This window comes from Phodopus roborovskii, unplaced genomic scaffold, assembly GCF_943737965.1.
Source record: "Phodopus roborovskii unplaced genomic scaffold, PHOROB, whole genome shotgun sequence".
Taxonomy (NCBI): domain Eukaryota; kingdom Metazoa; phylum Chordata; class Mammalia; order Rodentia; family Cricetidae; genus Phodopus; species Phodopus roborovskii.
This window is the reverse complement of record NW_026126409.1, coordinates 21,179,417-21,198,064: the sequence shown is the minus strand read 5'-3', so window position 1 is coordinate 21,198,064 and position 18,648 is coordinate 21,179,417. Positions and strand designations below refer to the sequence as shown.

At 43.7% G+C, this 18,648-nt stretch overlaps 1 protein-coding gene across 4 annotated transcripts in view; it reads right to left on the bottom strand.

Moving 5' to 3' along the window:
* Window positions 1-3,221: 3,221 nt before the first annotated feature.
* Window positions 3,222-18,648, bottom strand: part of Nsd3 (nuclear receptor binding SET domain protein 3) — a 102,208-nt gene continuing 86,781 nt past the window's right edge. For 3 of the 4 annotated variants that reach the window (XM_051182143.1, XM_051182142.1, XM_051182145.1), the window contains 8 exons: window positions 16,962-17,164; window positions 16,277-16,389; window positions 15,526-15,795; window positions 12,529-12,645; window positions 10,313-10,454; window positions 8,555-8,661; window positions 6,134-6,335; window positions 3,222-5,527 (listed from right to left, as the gene is read on the bottom strand). In XM_051182143.1, coding sequence (XP_051038100.1) covers window positions 5,286-5,527; window positions 6,134-6,335; window positions 8,555-8,661; window positions 10,313-10,454; window positions 12,529-12,645; window positions 15,526-15,795; window positions 16,277-16,389; window positions 16,962-17,164 — 1,396 coding nt within the window. In that variant the 3' untranslated portion in view covers window positions 3,222-5,285. The remainder of the gene's footprint in view (window positions 5,528-6,133; window positions 6,336-8,554; window positions 8,662-10,312; window positions 10,455-12,528; window positions 12,646-15,525; window positions 15,796-16,276; window positions 16,390-16,961; window positions 17,165-18,648) is intronic. The other variant, XM_051182144.1, reaches the window with a different exon arrangement.

Below are 18,648 nucleotides of genomic sequence, written 5' to 3'. Positions count from 1 at the left end.
CAATGTACAAAAACCATCCCACCAGCACACGTCAGTAAGAAGCTTAAAATATTATAGGCAATCCTACACTACAACCAGTTAACAGTAAGCTATCTACACAGGTTAACCAAGATGGGTAGGCTCATACTTAGCAATAAAACAGTCAATCAACAAAACCCTTAAACTATGTTTCAAAGTCATCATACAGTAATGCCCTAGAAGAATACCCCTGGCGAAAATTAGTCCTTTATCCCTTAGTGTTTGTTAGGAGCTCCTGGCCATGTCACAGAAACTGAAAAGACTGTCCAGGAAAGGCTGACACTTTGCTAATAAGGACTCAAGTGTTTAAAGCAAAGTAATACTTCACAGGAACTATAAAGTTCATTACAGGTAAATACAGTTGTAAATAATCTGTAAAGAACATTATTCAAAGAACACAAAGAATGAAGACAGAATCTGCAGGTATTTGTTTATTGTATAATATTCAAATGAACACATGAATTTGCTGTATCAATTCAAAATATACACAAAGCTTTGTATATAAAAAGATCTTTTCAGCCGGTTGTAATCAGCATCTTGGTTATTACTGGCAGTACAGTTACCATAGGGTACATAATAACAACAAAAAAATAATGAGATGTTAATTGACAATAAAAGCAAATGTAAATTTCCCTCATTCCCTTTAAGTGACAAGAACCCCTATCCAGGCAAACTAGCAAATAATGGAAAGCCATTTGCAGGCACCAGGGCTCTGTCAGCAGGTAGGGTAAAGACAGTAGAAACTGGGGTGCTTCTCATCCATCCCTTAGCAGACCAGTGAAGTCACAAGAAAACCAAGGACTGAATACTGACTTTGGCGACTTCTATTCTCCCTTTAGCTTACACATTAAGGACTTTCAGAGCCTACTAAAGGATAAGCAGTGCTTCCCCCTCCCCCACACAGGTACAAATGCTCACATCTGCCATTTTTGCAATGGCTTGACAAAAGCCAAATAACAATTTTTTTCTCCCTCCCCACCCCCTTTGAGACAGGGTCTCTGCATAGCACAGACCTAGCTGTCCTGGAACTCATTGTGTAGGCCTTGAACTCACAGACGTACTCCTGCCTCTGCTTCTGGAGTGCTGGGATTAAAGGCATACCCAACCATGCCTGGCAGAAATTTTTTTTTTTTAAACAGTATTACAAATAGCATTTCTGGAGTGTATCATAAATGAAAACACCCACCCACCCCCACACACACACCCAGGCATATATTAAAAGGAAATAAGAGATACTTGGGATGAAGTAAACAAACAAAAAAGACAAAACAAACATAGGAAATAATTTCTAAAAATGCTGTTGATATCTCCTGCAGGTATCTTCCCCAAAGGTACCAACAAATCTTAAGATAGCTATGCTCCCACTGGGAGAACTTTATTCTTGACAGTATACAAAGCAGTGCTTTCCACTCCATCACTTAAGGAACTGTAATGAGAATCTGGAGTGTCTCAAGTACTTGAAGAACCTGCATTCAATGAGGCCGAGGTCTCAGTGTTATGGGAGCAATACTGTGCCTGTGATGAATACTCACCATTGCCCTTCCTTGCTCTATTACTATCTTTCTCTCACGATCCCTAATATCCTACTTGGTGGAGTTTCAGTACACACAAATGTCTAGCTTTTCAGTATTTGCTAAACACTGCAAATATGTCTACATTTACTCCTTGAGTTCACCTGAAAATGGACTGAGGTCTACTTTTGTTTACAAATAACCAGAGACCAAGGCTGGCTGGTCCTTCTTAAAGGGCGTGTCCATCTCATTATTTCCTGTGCTGTCCATAGCAGCTTAGCAGATTAGGGGGTAGTCAGATGAAATAGGCATGTGAGAAAGAATTGAAGTTGAGTAATAAAGCAACTTCCAATGTGCTTGTACTTGTGAGAAACATAGAAACTACAAGTTTCCCAAGCTGGGAGACTCAAAGGCAATTTGTTCTCCTCTCCCATTAGGACATGGAATGGGGCTAGGAGCACCTCGGCTTTATGTGAATGGATGCTGCAAGAGGAGAGCTGTGTTTAAAAATAAAACGGCAGATAAGCAGCAGGGCCTGGGGAACCAGGGTCTACATTCTGAATAGATGACACTATGACTTCAACCTGTAGGTCTAACTGAACTTATCACATAAGAACTCAAATAAGAAACTATTCGGGAAAGTTGTCCACCAGCCCCACCCATCTGAGAGTCACATGACCACAGACACTCAGTGTCTCAGTCTCACAGACACGCTTGCAAATACTGTGACTGCAGCCCCCTTCCACAAATATCTTTTTAGTTTCAAATATGCTAACTCACTTATATATATTATATGTTATTTATACACAACACACAGAAATCTCCAAGTTCCCATGGTTCCCAAACTCAGTCTATTCTACAGCTTAGGTAAGAGAGTTTTTGAGAATGAAAACAGAGTAGGGCTTGCAGTGCAAAGGTAAAGATACAATCCAGTCCACTCTGATCTGTAACACTGCGGAGATTATGAAGGTGAATGTCTACTTCAGCACACTGACAGTGAGGGCCCCTGCCCCTTCTTCCTACGCTGGGCACAGGCAGCTATTCTGGTAACCCAGTATGGCCTCCAAACACGGCCTGTGATGGCTTCATGACATCATCTCCAGATCTTACTAATCCAGTTTCTCGTCTTCCTTCAAAGACTCAGAATGAGATTAAAACTACCACCATTAGCCTGTGCTGCTCCAAGTGCTCTCATTTCTGGACTGAATAAAACCAGCCCCAAATACTTTGTACCACATACAGACTTAAAGCTAATGAATAGCATTTTCAGACATGAGTAAGTGCAGTGCCTTTTGGATATACTCTGATGTAGGCCAGGAAAGCATGGTGTACGCATGTTTACTTACATAGTCAATGAGCCTTCTACTTTTTCACCCTCAACTCTAAGACAGACCTAGGCCGCAAAGGCCCAGGAAGATGCCCTTGCATTGGCACAGCAAAGCCAAGTTCGAACACTGAAAACTTGAGGGCTGTGCGGAACTTCCTGAACCTCACCTTGGCTTCTGAAACAGCAGAACAATCCCATTAGTCATCAAAAGAGAAGAGATTTGAGAAGTCTTTGCAAAACTCTTTTAGAGATACAAAAACAAATAGCCACACCAAAGAAGCTAAATAGAGATAGGTCAACCTAAGGTATTTATAAATACATGATGCACCTTGGGGCTTACTATATAAAAGTTATCCAATACTAAAAAAGCATAAAGTCAAAAAGGAAACAAGATACAATTTCATATTGGACACCATTCTCATAAGAGTTACATTTGGAATATCAAAGGAAACCCTTTATCAGTGAGTTTTAAAAAATGTTTATCATATCTGTATAAAATAATATTTTAGTATGATAGAACCCAGATATTCTTACATTATTTTTTAAAGGACATCAAACTTGACAACTGCTAAAGAGCAAGTACGGTGTTTGCAGGGCTACACTTCACACCAGTCAGTCATGGTGGCTGCAATGGCGCCCTGCACCACCCTGCCGCCCTCCCGCTCCTCGTGGGAGCTCGTGTAACTACAGAATTACTACAAGTGCTACATCCAGGGGGTGGCAGTTTAGGAGCTCAGAGAAGGAAACGGTAGTGTCTGTCATCTATAAATTGCACATTTATGTATATACACACATATACATATATATATACTTAAAAAAAAGAGGCACAAAATTGTTCTTTCACTCAGAGAAAGAAGTCTAAAATGATTTTTTTAAAAAAAAAATTTAAGAAGGAACAAACACACTTGAACAACTCCAGGGTGCCGCAGAGAGTCCTCCCACCTATGTTAAAGAAGTACTAGGTTCTTAAATAAACCCTACGGTGTACTGCCTGCCGGCAAGCAGTAAAACTCACTAAGAATGTTCATGTTTTACAGTAACACTAGGCTTCTACTTAGTCCGATGTTACAGTGTCTCACATGATTTCACACAAGTAATACTGGATAGATTCATCCCTAAGTGCTAGATGCAGGTAAACTCTGTGGGCAGACACCGTGGGATGCTCAGGTCTGTTCTACTCAAACATCTCAGCCATGTTTTGGAACACTGACTTTCTTGGGAGCACGCGTCCTCAAGCGCTTTCTAAGATGAAGTGTGTCTCCGAAGCTCCTACATACCCTGTGACAGCCCTTCCCTTACTCAATGGGGACAATTTTAAGCACTGTATAATACTAATAAGAAATTGTTCACATATAACTTGGGGATGTCTCTGTCTACTTTCACCGCCCCCAAGTTAGGAAATCAACTGAAAAAAAAAAAATCTTAAAATAGAAGTCAGATTCAATTACACAGCTCTACCAGGAAACAGGATCCGCTGGCAGAGGGAACATGAGTGGCACAGGAAAGACAGAAAATCAAATGCCCTTAAATTCCAAGTAAGGCTAGAGGCTACATTAGGTGGTCAGAAAATGGTGCGTACGTGCATACATGATCCAGCTTTTGGTCTGTGCTCCCCGGCAATGTGCCAGGGTGAAAGGAGTGAGCACCCGCCTCTGCATCCACAACCCCACAAATGCACACTATCAGAAAATCCGCAAACGGATGACATTCAGAATCAGTGAGTGCATTTCATTCCAGTTTCCCTTCTAGACATTTCCCTACATACACATTTCCAGGTAGTAACCGCACCATGTAGCTCACTTAGTTTAAGATCTCAGAGGTAAAAGCTCTCAAGGCGTTTGTTTCCAAGAGGTCAGACTGAATATTTGCTGAGAGCCTTGTCTGAGACTAGAGAAGGCATGGGGAGAAGGAAAAGGAAGTTAACCTAGCTACGGCTCAGTAAAGAGGTATATAAAGGTACACACACACACACACACACACACACACACACACACACACACACACACACACAGAGGTTAGATTGTTTGAACTAAACTTCTTACAACTCCTAAAAATGAAAATAAATAAAGGAATGGCTGATTTTGCTTTATACAACCAAGGATTGCATCTTAGGCTTTACATATTGATCTTATTAACAGATCTATCTCTCTCCCCCTTTAAAAAAACGAGGACACCTCTTTTGCTAGTTGCAAAGACACTGAAGCACAATAAAAGGCAAAACCAAGGGAATTTCACTGTCCACAAAATTATCCCCAAAGCAACAAAATGAATTAGAGAGAGCAGACACCACCTGCTTGGCCTATGTGAACTGCTCCTATCTTCCCTTTGTAAGGCCGTCTGAGGGCAAATGCACCAGCATCACTTGGTTTTAACTGCGTCATCTTTCTGCGCCTTCCATTTAGCGCAGCAGGGGAGGACGCATCCGCCATTCATTCTTTGACTTCTTCTCCACGATCTTGTGGTTCCCGTTTACATTTGATCTTGCTCCAATACTCTGGTGACACAGGAGATTCAGGGTTGTGCTCAGAGCAGCAGAGACGACCTTCTAGTGCAGATGGCACCAGAGCCCCCTTTTCATGCTCTTTACAAAATGAGTGTGGGCAGAATTCACAGAAGGAGACGGCTGCACGGCTACATTCATCGCACAGATGCCATGGACACTCCCACTTTCCTAAGGCAGGGGTTGGAGAAGGAAAGTGCCCGTTAGCCTGTTTCTTGATTACCCAGGAAAAAAGTCACGAGTCCCCCCTTTGTCCCTGGAGACAGGGTCTCACTCTGTAGCCTGGCTGGCCTGCCCTATGTGCTAGGATTAAAGGCATAAACCACCATGACCCGCCTTTTCTTTTCTACAGGCTCACCTTGAATTCCCAGGGACCAACCTGCTTCTTCGTCCCAAGTGCTGGGATTAAAGACGTGCCCCACCGCACCTGGCTCACACCCTACCTTCTTTGCTTACAGACTAAGTCCAACCAAATCCAGCTCCAGACTGCAGCCAAACAACCATATAGACATGTTATTCCATACAGACATGAGCTACTGGCCCAAGCCCAATGTCCCAGGTGCCAACTACCCATCCTGGTACCATAAATAAGACACTTGTCCTTGCTGCCACATGAGGTGAACCCAATTTGCACAGAAACATTTCTGACCAGAATAGTTTTGTTTGCTCTGTGAAATGTTTCTTATTTACAGTTCTTTGAAAGAGAGCAGAATGTACCCTCAGTTACACATAAATGGCAAAACCTGAAGCAGAGAAGGGCTTGAAAGTTCCGCTTACCATATGGTGGCTGAGTCAGGTTAAGGCATAGGAGGTGGTACGCTTTGGGACAGTCTTTTTTGTCACACATGACCAGCTCTCCCCCATCTCCACACTGGAAACAGTAATCCTCATGGATCTGCTTCGGCTCTGTTCTGAGTTTCCGTCTTTTCTTTAACTTGGCATTTTTTGTCTTCTCATCAACTGCAGCCACACATGCAGACTGGGAAGATAGACAGCACAGTTTCAACACCAGAAAACGATGAAGTTTTACATAGAGGGTGTAAAATGCACACCACACAGACTTAACTGCATCTCTGACTGTGTCCCACAAATACCAGAAGGGTTCATCTCACAGCAGCACTACAATAAAGCAAGGCTTGTCATTATCCATTGGAGCTGTTTGGTTTCTCTGAAGCAGTTTATTGAGTGCCCTGCTAGGAGGCAGTGAGCTGTGCATAAACTACAATACTGTTTTGTCATTTCTTTGATTTTAAAAAATGATTTATATTTTGTCTGTCTGTATGTGTGAGGGTGTCGGATCCCCAGGTACTGGAGTTACAGACAGTTGTGAGCTGCCACGTGGGTGCTGGAAATCGAACCCAGATCCTCTGGAAGAGCAGCCAGTGCTCTCGATCTCTGAGCCATCTCCCCAGCCCCCACTTCTTTCATTTTTCTTTCTTTCTTTCTTTAAACAGGCGGCTTTAAAGAGAGGGGGAGGGGGCAGTTCTTCATTTCCATGTTTCTCAAATTAGCCTGGACCACTTGGAAGGTACTTTGGAGAAATTAGTCAAGAAACCAAACTCCATACCCTCTTCTGACTTCAGTCTTTGCTGGGGCCGCAGCAGGAGGAGCAGCAGCTAACAAGGCCTTGACATTTCAGCGAGCGGGAAGGTGTGCTCAGTCCCCACAGACAGGTCTGTACACACTGATGACAGAGTATGGTGCTGAGGCAACAGTCAGACCCCCATCGGCAGACACACATGAGCGACACTGCTGGCAGAGTTTCCTCTGTGACGGCATGCACTTCGGTTCAGAAGTTTAGATGTTTGCCAGGGTCAAACGCCTGCTGGCTGGTCAGCCTGGAAAAGGGGAAGCTGCCCAGGTTCGGTGGTGTGGCTTCACAGGCTCCCACCTGGTTTCCAGTCTTCAGCTGCACATCGTGCAAGAGTTTCCGTGGTGAAATCACCCCTGCAGACTTCAGTGGTGACATTGAATGCTTAGAAGAAAGTGGTCTTCTAGAATCAGTGTTCTGGGCTGCACAGCGACCTCACACGGGCGGAGGCTGGCATCTTGTTGGGTAGCAGTGAGTCTCTGACCTCAGTGAGATTCTCCTTGGTGAACAGAAAATCCACCTCCCCACCAGACACGAGGCAAGCGTCTCTCCAGAGCTGGGCTGTTTTCTAGATGCCCCCAGTGGCTTTTCCTCAGGGCGTTCTTGTCCTTCGGCGCCATAGCTGTTCCCAGAGGGCCATGCAGATCTGCTTGGAGCCCACTGTCTGCCCCTGCACTGAAGCATTTTAGATGACCATCTAGAAGTTCAATAATCTTTCTTCAATGCGTGTAGGTATGAGTGTCTGCATGTGGATTTGTGCACATGAGTGCAAGTGTTCCCAGACACAGGAGGCACTAAATCTCTGGAGCTGGAGTTAAGGGAGGGCTGTGAGCGCCCTGATATAGATGCTGAGAACTGAACGTGGGCCCTCAGGAAGAGCAAGGGTTCTTTCTTGCACTTCCAGGCTGACCGTCTTCCCTGGGCATGACAGAGGTGCACTGATTGGTCAGACAACGGCCAACTGCTGAGCTGTTGCTTTCTTTGTTTTAATCGTAATGGTGGTTAACTGCAAATTGCTTTATTTCATTACTGTTCAGACTTCAGACAGCCTGCCTTTCCCCCAGTGACCTATAACTTACATGCTACAACATAAGCTTTGTACTTACGTAAGGTATTTGTTTGTTTGTTTGTATATTTATTTTCCTTTTTGGGCTAGCCTGGAATGAACAGCAATCCTCCTGCCCCTGCCTCCCAAGAGCTAGGATCACACGCTTGAGTCACCACACCTAGGTTACATTCACCATTTAAAAGTATATAACCCAGTGGCTTTTAGTACACATCAGAAAAATGAGACCTTACTAAAACAAGCTTCATTAAAAGTGAGAATAGCAGAAGCCTGTGGTCCCATTGGGAGGTAAGGGCAGAAGACTCAGGAACTGAAGGTCACCCTCAGCAACGCAACAGTTCAATGCCATCCTGCACTGGCTCCATGAGATCTGTGTCAAAAGAACAGTCACCACCCCACCACCACCACAGACAGTCAGCAACAGAAATGACAGAGTGGCGGGATTCTGTAACCCTGTCAGTAACCTGCAAAGCCAACCAGGTTCGTTAGCACGAATCCCTTCCCTGCCCTTGGCTGGGGCACCCTACCCTGTACAACTGACCTTTGGTCGCACTCCTAGAAAGCCACTACAGTTGTCTGATCCACAGTGGCACACTGTCCTGCCATTTCCCAGACAGTCCAAGTTATAATTAAATGTTAACTCCACCCCTAAAACACAAGAGAAATAGTTATTCAATGGCGCCATGAGGAAGAAATACTGCCAGACACAGGCACGCTGACACGTGGTTCTAACAAAGGCTTGTCCCAGGCTGGCAAGATGGCTCAGGAGGAAGTGCGTGCCATGCATGCCTGACACCGTAAGTTTAAGTCAGATCCCATGACGGAAGAGCAGGGCCTAATTCAGGAAGTGGTTATCTGTCCTCATGAGCACTTACGTGTGCACACATCATGTAGACATACCAAAAAGAATACAAGCTTAAAGACTTTCTCCTTCCATCTTACTAAAAACCAAGGGTAGAAACATGGGGATGTGCGTGGTTGACATCCCTGCCCAACAACGAGTACAGCAGAGCTAAGTATTCTGACCTGATGACACAGCCTTTTACAAAGTGGTTAAAATAATGAAAAATGTGAGCTATGATCAAGAAAAAGGGCTTCTTGCCTAGAACCCTTTAAAGCTGAACTCTAGTTTTTTGTTTTGTTTTGCTTTGTATTTTCAAGACAGGGTTTCTCTATGTAGCCCTGACTGGCCTTGAACTCACAGAGATCTAGCAGCCTCTGCCTTCTGAGTGCTGCAATCAAAGGTATGTGCCACTACCACACTATAATTCTAAATGAATAACATGGCACGCCATCGTGACAGTGTGAGGAATGCCTTCCACTATGAACCAATACAAGTTCACAACTCAAGTTCACTACACACATGAAAGCTCCAGGGATCCAAACTGACTCCAGGTGTGACCAACCCAGAGTCCAGAAAGATCTTCAATTTGTCCTCAAACTGAATTGCCCTTACCAATTCCTAACCCTTAGGAGACACTAAAGGTTCCCTTGAGATGCCAAGAAGGGAAGGAGAATGAAAGCTCCGAGTCTACTCTGAGACAGCGGCCTTTCACAGCTGAAAACAAAAAGCTGATGTTGATACGAGTAAATTACTTTTTATAAAAAGACTGACTTTTATTATTTTTAAGTATGTGTATGTGTGAGTTTGGGTGGGTGCCTATGGAAGTTGTCTGACCCCCCCTGGAGCTGGAGTACAAGTGGTTGTGAGCCACCCTACACAGATGCTAGGAATTGAACTCGGGTCCTCCGCAAAAGAAAGATTTAACAGCTGAGCCACCTCTCCAGCCACCACAAGCTAGCTACTTTTTTTGGTTTTTCAAGATAGGGTTTCTCAGGAGCCACCGAGCCAGTCCCAGAGCTCACTCTGTAGACCAGGTTAGCATCAAACTCAGAGAGATCCATCTGCCTCTGCCTCTGCCTCCCAAGTGCAAGGATTAAAAGGTATGTGCCATCACCACAGGTAGGCTACTTCGTTACTTTTGGTATGTAGCAGAGCTAGGCCATCTGGTCTAGCATCACACAGACAGCAGTATTTTGGGAAGGTCCTGCATCTTCACTGGAAGCAGTAACACACTGGCACACAGACGCACACCCCAGGCCCTCTGCTGCACAGAGCCTGCACTAAGTTCTCTCTTCGGATGCAGTTTTACTGCACTGGCAAGCAACATGGATTCCAAATGGAGCATGTCGTCTTATCTGAATGAGCACTCAGGTGCCAAGCCTTAAAGAGTGATGTCCTTCCCTACAAGACAGACATCCCCCACAGAGGGAGCCAGGAGAGCAAGCAGCCCTTTACCTGCAGGGATGTCACAAATAGCAAACAGTCCAACTCGAACATCTCCATTCACTGTCCACTTCTGTGTCTCACAGTTTGGATTACAGCTGTGGTTCATGAAACGAGAATAATTTCCTTTTGGTCCAGCATCAATTATTCGGTCCTTCAGAAAGGGAATAAAAAGGGGAGATACTTTTGATATAAACTACACACAAGCCCATTTAGAAACACACATCATTTATTATCAGCTGGCCTGTGGCAACGGGCAGTTCTGAAGAGACAACAGCCACCCTCTGTGTAGTTACCGCTTGACAGTCTTAGATTTTTAAAGCTTCTAATTGGACGCTGCATAGAATGGTGTGGTGATGGTGGTCTAATAAGTACAAGGTCAGCAGGCCACATGTCCAGGTATTTTCGATAAGGGCTATACTGTTGGGATAGCCAACTACTCAATTATTTTGTTCTCAGTTTTTCCTTTCTACTCTAAGCAAGAAGTGAAACTGTTGTGGACAATGAGGAGTTAAAACATGCAGATGGGGGAGGGGGCAGGGACTCCCCAAAGAGGGCTTAGAGACCACTGTCTCTCTGCTCTCACGAGGGGTATACTTCCTATGCCTACTTTGTTTTCACATACACTGCAGTTCAACACATATAAAACACTGGATAGTCAAGCCCCTCAATCTGGACTCTTAACAGTAAGCTAACTATGTCATGCTGGCTGACCTGAGCTCAGACTACAGGATCAACTGGCAGTTGAAGTTATGCTTACGAAACACATGAAAGCTATAAAATTTTCAAATAATGACATAACTACATATAGTTAAAATACTTTCAAAAACAAATTTTTTTTTTTTTTTTTTTTTTTTTTTTTTTTGAGACAGGATCTCACAAGGTAGCTCTGGCTGGTGTGGAACTTACTATGTAGACCAGGCTGTCCTTGAACTCACAAAGTTCTTGCCTCTGCCTCAAAAGTGCTGGGGTCAAAGGCGTGTGACACCATGCCCAGCAATCTCTTTTACCATTTCTTGTTGCTTTTTCTTGTGATGAGGCTCAAACCCACAGCCCCACATGTGTTCAGAACATGCTTTACCATGGAGCCATGACACCGGCCTGAATGATATTCTGAATCTTTTAGGAACATCCCAGAACACAGGGAACACAGGTGCTAGTCTTGGTCCTTAAGTGTTATAGTGTATTAAACAAATGACTGAACTGTACCTTCACCTGGGTTTCCCTTCCCCTGTGGACTACTACAATAGAGATCATGGCTGCAATGCAATGGGCAAATGCATATCACTCTAATGCTTACATACACCTTGTTTTGTTCCCTTTTGTATGTCTATTTTATTTAGACAGGATCTTTTTTTTTTTTTTTCTTTTTTTTCCCCCGACACGGGGTTTCTCTGTGTAACAGCTCTGCTGTCCTACAACTCACTCTATAGACCAGGCTGGCCTTGAACTCACAGATATCCACTTGCCTCCATCTCCCGAGTGCTAGGATTAAAGTCCTGTGCTATTACCACCTGGTTAGATAAGATCTTACCTTATGTAGCTCAGGGTGACCTCTAACTTAAATTTCTGATGCTCATGGCTTGCTTTCCCAAATGCTGAGAGTATAGGTATGTGCCACAATGCCTGGCTAACGTTTTATTTAAATTAGTAGTTTACTGTCATTTCCTTATGGCAACATTGGTTATTGTCCGTGTATGAGTGCACTGCCTGCATGGATATGTACGTGTTACATTGTGTGCCTGGCACCTTTGGAGACCAGAAGAGAGCACCAGATCCCCTGGAACTGCCATTAGACTGCTGGGAGCCAGCATGGGGGTTGTTTTCGAGAACAACAAATGCTCTCAACCACTAAGTCATTTCTCCAAAAACACTGTCATTTCCTTTTTAAACGCTTAATAGATACACAGAAACTTTTTGAGTTTTTGGCTAGCCAGAAATTCAAGGTGTTATGTAACTCAGAACCAGAGTTGATTCCTCTGACAGTGGTAAGAAACCAGGTCTCTCACTGACTCAGATCTGGGACAAGGGCCCGGTGACCATAGCCCACACACAGTCACAGATACAGTCACTTTATCTCTGGCTGGCATTTCCCTTTCTTCGGAGTACTACTGGAAATCATATATTATACTTAGAGAAAACGAAATTAAGAGAAGCTGGGTTCAACATAATATTATGAACAAAACATAAAGTCTCTTTTTCTCATCAAAAAATAAAAGCAATTTTACCTTGGTAACAGTTAACATATAAAAATTAGTTACACTGTTCTCATGCGCTCGCTTGATTCGAAGTCTGCATTCTTCTTCGTCAATTAATTCACCAACATATTCATTTACAAATTCACCCTGCAGAGAGGCATTTAATACAGAACTGTAACATCCACACACTGCACTGTAATGCATTTTTAAGGCCACATGCATGAACTGAAAAGAGAAGCCAGTGCTCTTACACTGCTTCTACCAAGCACCTTAGTGTGAAGTGTATGTGCATCTGTCTCAGAAAAGAAAACAGGAGGCTGAGTACTGGGAATGTAATGTGAAAAGAAAACAGGAGGCTGAGTACTGGGGATGTAATGTGATTAGAAGAGCCCTTGAATAGTCTGTACAAGGCCATGGGTTCAATCTCCAACCACATAAACTCTGTGTGGCGGCACATGCCTGTAATCCTAGCACGTGGAAGGTATAGACAGAACATGCTGATTTCTAGGCCAGCCTGGGGCACATGAGATTTTGCCTTCCACAACAAAACCCTAGGGGTAGGGGGTCAAAAATGGCTTAGTGTGTAACCTGAATCTGACACCATGAATCCACATAATGGGCTGAGATGTTCCAACTCCCACTAAGCACCACAGAGTGCAAGTGTATGTGGATCTGTCTATCCCAGTCATCTCAGACAGCTTTTTTAAAAATGTGAAAAACAGCCAGTTGGTGGTGGCAGGAGGCAGAGGCAGGTGGATCTCTGTGAGTTCGAGGCCAGCTGTGAGCTGGCCCAAGTTGGTAAAGTAGCCCCCTCACAGATGTGAAGACAGACGGGATCTCAAATCCCCATAACTGGGAGGTTAAGCATGATGGCAGATGCCTGAAATCCTAATGAGTGATGGGAGGTGAGGACCAGACGAGTTGCTGGAGAAGTTCTAGGCCAATGAGCAACCCTGTCTCAAACAGCAAGTTTGAGGCCTAGTTGGCCTTTTGTCAACAGGAGCTGAGAAAATGTCTCCATCGTATCACCTGTTGGTGAGTCTATGGGGATTCTGGTTTGTGATTGATGTGGGAGAGTCCAGCTCACTGCTGGATGATTTAAGAAAGCAGGCTGGCCAGGCTGTGGTGGCGTACACCATTCACACTAGCACTCAGGAGGTAGAGGCAGCCTATTCCACATAGGAAGTTCAGGACAGCCAGAACTTTAAAAACAACACCACCAACACAGGGAGCAGCATAAGCAGCTATGGTGGCATATTCCTTCATGGCCTCCATTTTAGTACTTACCTTGAGTTCTTGCCTCGACTGCCTTTCACGATGGCCTACAACTAACTGTAAGCTAAAATAAGCCTTTTCCTCCCTAAGCTGCTAAGACATGTTAATGGCATGAAAACACCTTAGAAACAACACCTAGATTGTCACCATACTTCTACACACATGAGCATGCATTTTAGAATAGAGTTACAGATGGTTACAAGCAGCCAGGTGGATGCTGGGTGCTGGGAATTGAACCTGGGTCCTGTGCAACAGCAGCCAGCACTCTTACTGCTGAGCCACCTCTTCAGACACTTAAGTTGCTAACTTGCTTTGTTTCTGAGACAGGGTCTTACTCTTAAGGCTAGGCCAGAATTCAAAAGTTTATACAGCCCAGGCCAGCATCAAAACTTGGAGATACTCCTGCTTTAGCCTCTCAAGTAATGGAAACAAGTATGAGGTACCACACCCAGTTTTAAGTTGCTAGCTTTGTGGTAATACTTTTCTGCAACAACAGAAAACTAGCATGCCATATCAATCAAGTCACCCTACTAAAACATTTCAGTAGTTTCTTGTCTGAGGTGCTCATTGAGACCCAGCTCTTGGCTATCTATCTCACCTACCACTCACTCAGTCTTCACCACTCTTGTCCAGGCTCACAGTCTGACTCCATCCACTGGGTGTGCTGTGAGAGCAGGAAGCACTTATTACCACTTTTTACATTTATTTTTCATTATATGTTTATGAGCACTTTGCCTGTACGTATGCATGTGTGTCACATGTGCCTGGTGCCCAGAGGTCAGAAGAGGGCATTAGATTCCCTAGAACTGGAGTTATGGCTGATTGGAAGTCACCATGAGCATGCTGGGAGCCAAACTCAGGCCCTCTGCAAGAGCAACAAGTGCTCTTAACTGCTGAGGGCTCCAGCAGTTAGTTTTTTTTCTGAGACGGCCTCACAATGTAACTCTGGCTGTCTTGGAACTCACTCTGTAGACTGGGCTGGCCTTGAACTCACAGACATCCATGCGCCTCTGGGCCACCCTCCCCCAGAGCTGGTTCCCTGACAAGAGTTTCAGGAGACCCCATGCACTCTTAACATCTGCAATTTCAATAGTAGGGTTTACTAGAGATTTTTGTTTTTCTTCTAAGCTATTTGGTTTTTAAATGTTTCTCCAGCTGATATATATATTTGTGCCAGGAGACTCTTGTGAATAAAGTTGTCTAAAGGTGTGAAAATAAAAACAAGTATGTATGTTAAAGACCTCAACTGCTTCTGCTGCTCTTACACAAAACCTAAGGCCTCTGACAAGCTTTTGCTATGGGGACACAGATAATGGACTATTATTACAGTCTGCATTAGTGACACGGTGACTCGGTCACACTTATGGCTAATGAGTTCTAAGTTTGCTAGTTTCTGCCCAGATGTATAACAACATAAGTTATTATGTTACTTCTCTGATATATTTATTCACCATAAAAAAAAAAACAAGAAGAAGTATGTTTGAATCATTTCACTTAGTAATTTTTAAAAAATTCAAATACAAAAACTTCAATGCCCCTTCTATTTAGGGCTCATCAACAATACTCACAGTTTATGTACACTTTTTTATCCCTTTCCCACTCTTTGCTCAACAAGTGTCAAACACTGTGACAAGTCTCAGGTTTGGTCATAAATATCTAGGCTTCTCATCCCTGTGTCAGAATGCGAATGCAGCATCCCGAAAGACAAAGGCGCGGCCCATCCTGCTCTGAGCTGTGCCTTCACCAGATTACCTTCTTAATGCTTCTTTTGGTTCTGAGGCCCCAGCCTTTCCGCTCAGTTTTGATGACCTCTGCATCGGGATAGAGCCTCTTGGTAAAGCACTGGTTCTGACATCGGTCCCCAGCAGGGCACACCTGTGGGTGACACTCATACTGCAACATTCTGTTCAGACACTCCGACTCTAAGCCACAAGGGTTTTCATCAGCAGGCTTGCAGTTACAGCGGGGAATCTCTGACAAGTCGGCCACCTGGACTGGGACCTTTCCTATTACTTTGTTAGCCTAGGAGACAGAGCGGTGAGAAGGCAGGTGGTCAATGAGCAACCGGAACTACACCATCAAAGCACGTGACATAACCTAAGGGAAGCTGTGTATCTTAAGGTCTCCTGAATAAACAAGGAATAATAACTATGCCTATTTACTAGACAAAAGTGTTCAATTTGAAGTTAATTCTTATTTATTTCACTTGCCACAGAAATATAATACCTGAAATTAAGAGAAAATAAGCTATCTGTGAAGTCTCTGGAAAAGAGGGTATAAAGATCTACATTCTCATTTGCTGGCAGGATAATCTGGTAGAAACAACAAAATTTCATATAAGCCATGGCTCTTGGGTATGGAACAGCTTGCCAAAGACCCACTCATCAGCACCACTCCTGCTGAGGCACCATAGAAAGTACTAGTCTAACAAGGAGACACTGACTATCGGGGAACATTTCTGTAGGTCACTGGGGCTTTGGCCACCAGAGACGAGTATGCTTACCTTAATGTGTTTGTAGGGAGGGGGTTTTTTTGAGGTCTTCTCTATCTCCAGAGCCTCTTTACTTTCTCGCTGTGCTTTCAACTCCTGGAAACGCTTTGCAGCTTCTTCCAGTGCTAATAAGGAGGGCAAGCAAGCCATTATCAAAGTGCACACACACACACACACACACACACCGTAGGGCAGGAAGTGCACACACCGTAGGGCAGGAAGTAGAATTCTGTCACCTTAGAAAAGCTGTGTCTGGCCCAAGGGTTGCTTTTAAAGTTACACCCTGGAAATTACCAGTTACCATCAAATACCATACTTTCTCTGTGTTCCTCAGAGCAGAGGTCCTACATCAATGACAAAGGCCTCTACTCTGAGTAACCCTGTCCTAGATTTAAATGAAGTCTACCCTTACTCTGAAAGGTAGACTGTGTCATATTGTGAAGGCCCCAAGCTCCTCCTGGGGAGCCTTTTCTACTCCTTCTTGGCAAAGGAGTGTCACCTGGTTAAAGGACACCACACAGCACAGCATCCCATCCTTTATGCATCTCAAACCCGGGCCTGACATCATGGGATGCAAAATCATAATGCCTAGAGAACAGTCTCAAGTGGCAGAAACTTCATGTGCAAATAAGGAGATCCTAAGAAATATGCATTGGGGTAGTTCCGAGTCACTGTAAGCACGGGCCAGTCAACTTACCTTTTTTGAAGGTTTTGTTAATGTTAGTCTGTCCCTCAGCAAAGTTTTTGTCTCCCTCCACATAGGGGAACACTCTGCCTTGGTGTACCCAATAGTAGTCATGAGAACCGAAGAAGAACACGGGGAAGTCCCCCAAGTCGTGCCTAAGGCCCTGGATGTTCAGTGGCACAGACCTGGGGCTGCAGATCTCTGCAGGCCACCATCTGAAAACAAAAGTGAGAAAGTGGGGTTAAAAAAAAAAAATCACACTCTTCTTCACAGAGTGGAAGGAGACAGGGGTGTTCATATTTTCAACATTCATCTAGATTCAGATTATAGAAACACAATACTTTTTTGTTGGTTGGTTGGTTGGTTGGTTGGTTTTTGAGACAGGGTTTCTTTGTGTAACAACAGCTCTAGCTGTTCTGGAACTCTTGTAGACCAGACTAGCCTCAAACTCACAAGAGACCTGCCTGCCTCTGCCTCCCAAATGCTGGCATCAAAGGCATGTGCCACCATAACCCACCACTCTAAGAACCACCACTCACAAGACTATTAATAAATTAATAAACTAATGAACACAAATGAAACAAAGCAGGTCCTAGCTGCCTTGTTTGGTTTCTTTCCTTTGGAGATTAGCATTTAAAATGTATAAAATATATATCATAGACATGTTAGTTATAATGTAGCATTTAAATGTATAAAACATATATCATAGACATATTAGTTATAATGTAATGTTTAAAATGTATAAAATATGTATCACAAAAATATTAGTTGCAATATTTAATAAAAAAAGGGGTATTGGACCCATTTTCCAGCTCTGGAACTGGGATGTTAACTAATATGGTCCCAGCCCATTTTAACTGTAGAGAATTCACTTTCCCAAGCTTGACTTAATATCCTCTCAGGTAGAAAAAAAAATTACCTCTCAAAAATGAAGGGCTGTCTCTAGCAGTCAAAGGCATCACTCTGAGAATGAACCACTGCCACAGTAAAGAGTAAGCATGTATGCTATGCAAACCAGCATTTCCGGACTCTAGGCAGGTGGGGAAATGCCTCTTGATCTCATGTACCAGCTTTTGGGGTGATATCTTGCTTATGATCTAATAAAGCTTGTCTGAAGATCAGAGTGCAAAGCTAGCCACAGCCATAGAGGCCAGGCAGTGGTCGTACACACCTTTAATCCCAGAACTCAAAGACAGAGGCAGATAGATCTTTGAGAGTTCAAGGCCATCCTGGGCTACACGGGAGTGAATCAGTCTAAAAGAGAAACAGAGCTCACACCTTTGATCCCAGCACTTGTGATGACAGGCCTTTAATCCCAGCACTAGGGAGGTGGAGACAGGAGTGATATTGCATCTGAGGTTCGGTGGATCACTCTTCAGTCTGATCATTAGTACAGGTGAGAACTCTCTAGTGACTGGTGGCTTTGCTTCACTGATCTTCAGTTTTAGCCCCAATATCTGTCTCTGGGCTTTTATTATTCATGCTATAAGGTTTTATGTCAGTTAACATTTTAGAAGCAATTCATCTTAATAAACATAGAGTTGAGGTAGAAAAAAAAAATACCACATTATAGAACAGGGAAAACATCCAAACATGTAAAATAATGATTAAAACCTTAAAGGAGAATGTTTTTAAATAATATTAATTTCACACACACACAATTGAAAACTTTGTTGTTGCTGTTGTTTTGAAACAGGGT